Source organism: Rhipicephalus microplus, unplaced genomic scaffold (assembly GCF_043290135.1).
Source record: "Rhipicephalus microplus isolate Deutch F79 unplaced genomic scaffold, USDA_Rmic scaffold_13, whole genome shotgun sequence".
Taxonomy (NCBI): Eukaryota; Metazoa; Arthropoda; class Arachnida; order Ixodida; family Ixodidae; genus Rhipicephalus; species Rhipicephalus microplus.
In genome coordinates, this window is record NW_027464586.1 from 23,790,641 (window position 1) to 23,798,992 (window position 8,352).

General features: G+C 41.8%; 2 protein-coding genes across 2 annotated transcripts; both read left to right on the plus strand.

Annotated features, from left to right (window-relative positions):
* The first annotated feature begins 583 nt into the window (after nt 1-583).
* On the plus strand, nt 584-5,178 carry LOC142784035 (uncharacterized). The gene has a single exon (XM_075882659.1). The coding sequence runs from the start codon at nt 2,098-2,100 to the stop codon at nt 4,858-4,860; it is 2,763 nt and encodes a 920-aa protein (XP_075738774.1). The 5' UTR covers nt 584-2,097; the 3' UTR covers nt 4,861-5,178.
* Nucleotides 1,236-1,949, plus strand: LOC142784006 (uncharacterized). Its single transcript, XM_075882622.1, has one exon. The coding sequence runs from the start codon at nt 1,236-1,238 to the stop codon at nt 1,947-1,949; it is 714 nt and encodes a 237-aa protein (XP_075738737.1).
* Nucleotides 5,179-8,352: the final 3,174 nt, after the last annotated feature.

The following is an 8,352-nucleotide window of genomic DNA, read 5'->3' on the forward strand; positions in this document are numbered from 1 at the left end:
TCGTATACAACTTAAAGGCACTAAGTCTGCCAGTATGAGACCCTCGTTAATGAATAAGGAAAGAAGTGTATACCTAAAGGCTCGTTTTTCCTTGTTTTTACACAATATAATTGAGATATAACAGACAATATTACCAAGGAAAGCATAGAGGAGGATATTAGACCACATTGTAATGTAAATATGAATAAAAGTGGGTCAAAAGATAACTTGCTGTGGGCAGGATCCGAACCTGCGGCCTTCGAATCACGCGTTGATGCTCAACCACTGATCTACAAGGACAGCCATCCCCCAGCCACTTCATAAGGTTTATATGAGAATTAAACTTGGAAGTGTCAGTCAGCGCTACCAGTAGCCATGGAGGCGTGTGTGGGACACTATTTTGAGCCTGTTTGGCGTCACATAGCACGTGAACTTGTGACGAGTGGGCAGCTGACCAATGGTTCCTCGTATACAACCTAAAGGCACTAAATGTACCAGTATGAGACCTTCGTTAATGAATAAGAAAATAAGTGTATACCCAAAGGCTCGTTTTTCCTAGTTTTTTACACAATATAATTAAGATATAACAGACACTATTAGAAAGGAAAGTATACAGGAGGATATTAGACCAAACTGTCGGAAAAGAGGAAAAGACCGAGTCGGCGGTGGCACGCTGAGCAAGCGACTAACTGTTCCATGCTATTGATTTGTGCTGCATAGGGCTGCTGACATCACACCAGGAAGCTGTGGCCGTGGACGCGTGCGCAAGCACACTGTGTCATCTACGCCTACGAGAGAGGTCAGCACCAGCAGCATCGTGACGTCACCTGCTACCGAAGCTACAAAAAGACCCCTTCATCGGATCGGCCGTCCAGTCGGCGGTGGCACGCTGAGCAAGCGACTAACTGTTCCATGCTATTGATTTGTGCTGCATAGGGCTGCTGACATCACACCAGGAAGCTGTGGCCGTGGACGCGTGCGCAAGCACACTGTGTCATCTACGCCTACGAGAGAGGTCAGCACCAGCAGCATCGTGACGTCACCTGCTACCGAAGCTACAAAAAGACCCCTTCATCGGATCGGCCGTCCAGTCGGCGGTGGCACGCTGAGCAAGCGACTAACTGTTCCATGCTATTGATTTGTGCTGCATAGGTGAGTGCACCAGTACATAGGTGTACACCACCATTTTTTTTTTTTTTTTTTTTTTTTTTTTTGCCACTGCCGACTGAGTGTTTGTATTGCAATTTAGTTTCACCATGCCTCCCGCGATTGATGTTGTAAAGGCTATTGAAGACTTCAAGCGCGAAATGCGCGCTGAAATCCGAACGATGAATCAGAGCATAACATTTTGTTCTAGCACAGCTGATGATTTCAAAAGTGCTCTAGCGGAACTGAAAACTCTGACTGCTGAGGTCAAGAGGACAAGAGAGGATTGTGCCATTTTAAGGCAAGAAAACAAGAACCTAACCGAAAGGCTAGATAAAGCTGAAAGCAAAATCCTAGAACTAGAGCAATACAGCAGGCTCAATAATGTAGAAATAAAGGGCTTGCCACTCACGGTTAAAGACAGAGCCGCGGAGATGGCCTTGAGGATTGCGCAAACTATCAAGATTCCTCTCGACCTAGCAGACATTGACATTGCCCATAGCGTCAAGACCAAAAATAGTAACGATGCTAATCTTATTATCAGATTCACGACCCGAACCAAACGAAACCATTTTCTTGAGGCAGCAAAGAAAGCAAACCTGTCAACTTCTGATATTGACTTCACGGGGCCCAAACAGCGGATCTACGTCAATGAACATTTGACACCACACAACAAACGCCTTCTTGGCGCAGCTATCGGGAAGAAAAGGGAAATGTCTTGGAAATACGTGTGGACAAAGAACGGCAGCATACTAGCACGCAAAACGGAGACCTCCGATGTCATTCGGATCAACTGCCAAGCTGATTTGTCGAGAATGACTTAGTTCGATGCCATAACTACTCATACATGACCTGTTTGCTCTTTTCTCGCCTCTGGAAAATTGCCCGGGTACCACACCTCTTTTCACGCCTTCACAGCTTTATACACATGCTGCCACAGACAAAAACAAGTTGAAAATAATACATTTCAACATGCAATCTGCTGTGAACAAAGCTGATCAGCTGACCCATTTTTTGGCAGGCTTAACAAACTCGTTTGACGTCATCTGTTTAACTGAAACGTGGTACCGTCATGAAACGGATGTTTTGCGCATGCCCGGCTATAATTCTTTTTATGTTAACCGTACAGCGAAGCGTGGGGGAGGTGTTGCGCTACTAGTGAAAAACACCTATGTCTGTGAACTGCTATCTGAACACTGCTTTTGTAACGAGGACATAGAAATGCTAACTGTGAAGTCGGCCTGTCAAACATTCTCAGTCCTTTATCGCCGCCCTCAGGGAAATTTATCCACATTTTTTTATTACTTTGAACGCGAGATATTCTTTTTCAATTCAGAAAAATTCTCTTCTTGTATAGCTGGAGACTTCAACATAGATATGAGCACTCCCAGCCCCGCGCAGCAACAGTTGTCATCAATCATCCAGGCTGCCGGTTTTCACAGTGTAATTAGTAGTCCTACACGAATCACTGCTACTTGCTCTTCACTGCTGGACCTTATAATTACTAATAGCAATAGTGCGTTCCTTTCCGGCCGCATAGCAGTCGATATAAGTGACCACTTGCCTATTTTCTTGTTTCTGCAAAAGCAAATCGATTCAAAAGCAAATACAAAAACTCAGCGGCAACTTTTGTCTCAAGAGAGGCTCGAACAATTCAGGAGCCGCATTGCTTTAGTGGATTGGGCTCCAGTATACAAAGAAAATACAGCTGACGGTGCTTACAGCAAATTCCTAGAAATATTTCTTTTGTTATACAACGCGTGTTTTCCCATTGTTACTATAAATGCACCTAAGAATGCCCGTAAACCCTGGATGACCAGTCAGCTTACACGACAAGTTAAAAAGAAACACAAAATGTTTGCGGTGTTCATTAAAACGAGAGACACCGACGTACTAGCACAGTACAAATCACTGCGCAACCGCTTGAATAGAGAAATTAGAGTAGCAAGAACTGCTTATTACAATAACTTATTTGACAAAAATCTTTCTAAAAAGCCAAAAGAAAAATGGAGATGCTTAAACATGCTTTTAAATAGAAACACGATCGGCAGAAATATAACAAGTTTAGTAATTGAAGGCAACGTAACGTCCGGCTCGCATCTCGCTAACACTTTTAATAAATTTTTCTCTGAGGTAGGTCACAGTGATTTCAATGCTGGAATCTCTAGTTTTCTAGGCGACAAACTAGGACCATCCTTATTTTTTGCACCAACAGATGAAACGGAAGTTTTTTCTATATGCAGAAAGTTAAAAGATACCTCTAGTCTTGATACGCACAATATTCAAAGTCGGCCAGTGAAGTATGTTCTTGATATAATTACGCCTTGTCTAACACACATTTATAACACCGCGCTTACAACAGCTCATTTTCCTGCTGATATGCAACTAGCCAGGGTGACCGTGATTTATAAGAAAGGAGACGCCAACGTTTTGGGAAACTACAGGCCAGTGTCTATTCTTCCGTATTTCTCTAAGGGGTTAGAACAACTAATCCGCGTTCGACTCAACGGCTTTCTTCTTAAACATTCCGTAATAACTGACTGTCAATATGGCTTTACGCAAAACAGATCTACGGAACATGCGCTACTTGTTCAAAAAGAATATATATTAAAAAATTTTGAGACACAGCTCTTAACTCTTGGTATTTTTGTTGATTTCAGCAAAGCCTTCGACTGCTTAAATCATGATATTCTTTTTGCAAAATTAGAGCACTACGGTGTACGTGGACACGCCCTTAACCTATTGAAGTCATACCTGGGCTCACGGTCTCAATACGTAGTCATTAACAATTGCGCTTCACAGACTCTAAGTATTTCAAATGGCGTCCCTCAGGGTAGCATTTTGGGGCCGCTGCTATTTAATGTATATATAAATGATATTCCTAATATCAGCACTCATGCGAAATACATTATATATGCAGATGACACCAGCCTATTTTTTTCCTCTAATGACATAGGACACTTAGAAAAAATTGCAAACGATGCGCTCTCATCACTTGCTATGTGGTCTTCAGTTAACTCTTTGAAAATAAACAAACAGAAAACGAAAGCAGTACTTTTCCTACCTAAAAGAAAACAAGTGTTTCTACCTCCCTGCTTATACCTAGGTGATACTGTGATCGAGTGCGTGGACACCTTTAAATCATTAGGAATAACATTCAGCAATACAATGTCATGGGATGCACATGTTAATAATCTTTCCACAACACTCTCTAGAATAATTGGAATCACTTCTCGTAACAGATATATTTTTCCAACCAAAACAAAACTTACTTTGTACTATGCATTTTTCTATTCCCATATAAGCTATTGCCTACTAGTCTGGGGCAATACAACGGTGTCAAATATAATAAAACTACAAGCCCTACAAAAGAAAATGCTCCGCGCAATTGTGAATGGCTCCTACGATTCGCCCACTAAACATATCTTCCTACAATATAATATTGTACCAGTCAACAAATTATTCGACTACAGATTTGCATGTTTTTATAAAAGAATAATAAGGAAAAATGACCCCTTTTTATCTAAAATTGCTCCACTTACGTTTCGCCACTCATCATATGATACTAGAGCCCAAAGTAGTTATGTATTACCAAAGTGTAGAACAAATTATGGTTTTTCTATGTTGAGTTATATTGTGCCAAATTTCTTAAACACATCATTTTATGACTGCCTGAATACTATGTCTCTTTCTGCCATTCGCAAGAGCATTATTCAGCAATATGTATCATTGTAATATCAAATGTACTCATGTCTTCATATGTTGTACCAATTCTATGTTATTGCTTTATAGTGAAATTACTGTTGTCAATTATGATACATAGGTCTTTTTTTTTGTTGTTTTTGTCACTTTTTTTTTTTTTTTTTTTTTCGCTACCTACAAGACCTGGTTGTTTTACTTACAAGACCTGGAACAGTGGTTGTTTCTGCTTAGTGCCCTACTGCTGACATGTGGGGATGGCCAGGCTCGTCAAGCGGCGTAAAATTCGCTGCTTTTTTCTCGCCATCCCTAGTTTGTATGTTTGTATGTGCAAACTGAAATAAAGATTTTGATTGATTGATTGACTGTAATGTAAATATGAAGAAAAGTGGGTGAAAAGATAACTTGCCGTGGGCAGGATCCAAACCTGCGACCTTCGAATGACGCATTCGATGCTCTACCATTGAGCTAACGACAGCCATCCCCCCAAGCCAATTCATAAGGTTTATATGAGAATAAACGTGTGAGTGTCAGTCAGTGCCACCAGTAGGCATGGCGACGAGTGTGGCACACTCTTTTGAGCCTCTTTGGCGTCACGTAGCACGTGAACTTGTCACAAGTGGGCAGCTGACCAATAGTTCCTCGTATACAACCTAAAGGCACTAAGTGTGCCAGTATAAGAGCCTCGATAATGATTAAGGAAAGAAGTGTATACCTAAAGGCTCATTTTTCCTTGTTTTTTACACAATATCATTAAGATATAACAGACAATATTATCAAGGAAAGTATTGAGGAGGATATTAGACCGAATTGTAATGTAAATATGAAGAAAAGTGGGTGGAAAGATAACTTGCCGTGGGCAGGATCCAAACCTGCGACCTTCGAATGACGCGTTGGAAGCTATACCACCGAGCTACCACGTCAGCCATCCCACCAGCCACTTTATATGGTCTATATGAAAAATTAACCTTGGAGTGTTAGTCAGCGCGACCAGTAGACATGGCGGTGAGTGTAGCGCGCTCTTTTGAATCTGTTTGGCGTCACGTAGCACGTGAACTTGTGACGAGTGGGCAGCTGACCAATAGTTCCTCGTATACAACCTAAAGGCACTAAGTGTGCCAGTATTAGAGCCTCGATAATGATTAAGGAAAGAAGTGTATACTCAAAGGCTCGTTTTTTCTTGTTTTTTACACAATATCATTGAGATATAACAGACAATATTATCAAGGAAAGTATAGAGGAGGATATTAGACCGAATTGTAATGTAAATATGAATAAAAGTGGGTGAAAAGTTAACTTGCCGTGGGCAGGATCTGAACCTGCGACCTTCGAATGACGCGTTCGATGCTATATCACTGAGCTACCACGTCAGCCATCCCACCAGCCACTTTTTATGGTCTATATGAAAAATTAACCTTGGAGTGTTAGTCAGCGCGACCAGTAGACATGGCGGTGAGTGTAGCGCGCTCTTTTGAATCTGTTTGGCGTCACGTAGCACGTGAACTTGTGACGAGTGGCCAGCTGACCAATAGTTCCTCGTATACAACCTTAAGGCACTAAGTGTGCCAGTATGAGACCCTCGTTAATGAATAAGGAAAGAAGTGTATACCTAAAGGCTCGTTGTTTCTTGTTTTTACACAATAATAATGAGATCTAACAGACAATATTACCAAGGAAAGTATAGAGGAGGATATTAGACCAAATTGTAATGTAAATATGAAGAAATGTGGGTGAAAAGATAACTTGCCGTGGGCAGGATCCAAACCTGCGACCTTCGAATGACGCATTCGATGCTCTACCATTGAGCTAACGACAGCCATCTCCCTAGCCACTTCATAAGGTTTATATGAGAATTAAACGTGTGAGTGTCAGTCAGTGCCACCAGTAGCCATGGCGGCGAGTGTGGCACACTCTTTTGAGCCTGTTTGGCGTCACGTAGCACGTGAACTTGTGACGAGTGGGCAGCTGACCAATAGTTCCTCGTATACAACCTAAAGGCACTAAGTGTGCCAGTATAAGAGCCTCGATAATGATTAAGGAAAGAAGTGTATACTCAAAGGCTCGTTTTTTCTTGTTTTTTACACAATACCATTGAGATATAACAGACAATATTATCAAGGAAATTATAGAGGAGGATATTAGACCGAATCGTAATGTAAATATGAAGAAAAGTGGTTGAAAAGATAACTTGCCGTAGGCAGGATTTTAACCTGCGACCTTTCAACGGACGCGTTCGATGTTGTTCCACTGAGCTACCAAGACAGACATCCCCCCAGCCACATTAAAAGGTTTATATGAGAATTATACGTGGAAGTGTCAGTCAGCGCCACCATTAGCCATGGCGGCAAGTGTGGCACACTCTTTTGAGCCTGTTTGGCGTCACGTAGCTCGTGAACTTGTGACGAGTGGGCAGCTGACCAATGGTTCCTCGTATAGAACCTAAAGGCACTAAGTGTGCCGGTATGAGACCCTCGTTAATGAATAAGCAAAGAAGTGTATACCTAAAGGCTCGTTTTATCTTGTTTTTACACAATATAATTGAGATATAACAGACAATATTACCAAGGAAAGTATAGAGGAGGATATTACACCAAATTGTAATGTAAATATGAAGAAAAGTGGGTGAAAAGTTAACTTGCCGTGGGCAGGATCTGAACCTGCGACCTTCGAATGACGCGTTCGATGCTATACCACTGAGCTACCATGTCAGCCATCCCCCCAGCCACTTTATAGGGTCTATAAGAGAAATTAAACTTGGAGTGTTAGTCAGTGCCACCAGTAGACATGGTGGTTAGTGTAGCACACTCTTTTAGGCCTGATTGGCGTCACGAAGCACGTGAATTTGTGACGAGTGGGCAGCTGACGAATGGTTCCTGGTATACAACCTAAAGACACTAAGTGTGCCAGTATGAGAGCCTCGATAATGATTAAGGAAAGAAGTGTATACCGTAAGGCTTGTTTTTTCTTGTTTTTAGACAATATAATTGAGATATAGCAGACAATATTACCAAGGAAAGCATAGAGGAGGATATTAGACCACATTGTAATGTAAATATGAAGAAAAGTGGGTCAAAAGATAACTTGCTGTGGGCAGGATCCGAACCTGCGGCCTTCGAATGACGCGTTGATGCTCAACCACTGATCTACAACGACAGCCATCCCCCAGCCACTTCATAGGGTCTATATGAGAAATTAACCTTGGAGTGTTAGTCAGCGCCACCAGTAGACATGGCGGTGAGTGTAGCGCACTCTTTTGAGCCTGTTTGGCGTCACGTAGCACGTGCACTTGTGACGAGTGGGCAGCTGACCAATAGTTCCTCGTATACAACCTAAAGGCACTAAGGGTGCCAGTATGAGAGCCTCGATAATGATTAAGGAAAGAAGTGTATACCTAAAGGCTCGTTTTTCCTTGTTTTTTACACAATATCATTGAGATATAACAGACAATATTATCATGGAAAGCATAGAGGAGGATATTAGACCGAATTGTAATGTAAATATGAAGAAAAGTGGGTGAAATGATAACTT

What these genes read in the sequence shown, in the direction of transcription:
- LOC142784006 (XM_075882622.1), top strand. Translation starts at nt 1,236, where the DNA reads ATGCCTCCCGCGATTGATGTTGTAAAGGCTATTGAAGACTTCAAGCGC.
- LOC142784035 (XM_075882659.1), top strand. Translation starts at nt 2,098, where the DNA reads ATGCAATCTGCTGTGAACAAAGCTGATCAGCTGACCCATTTTTTGGCA.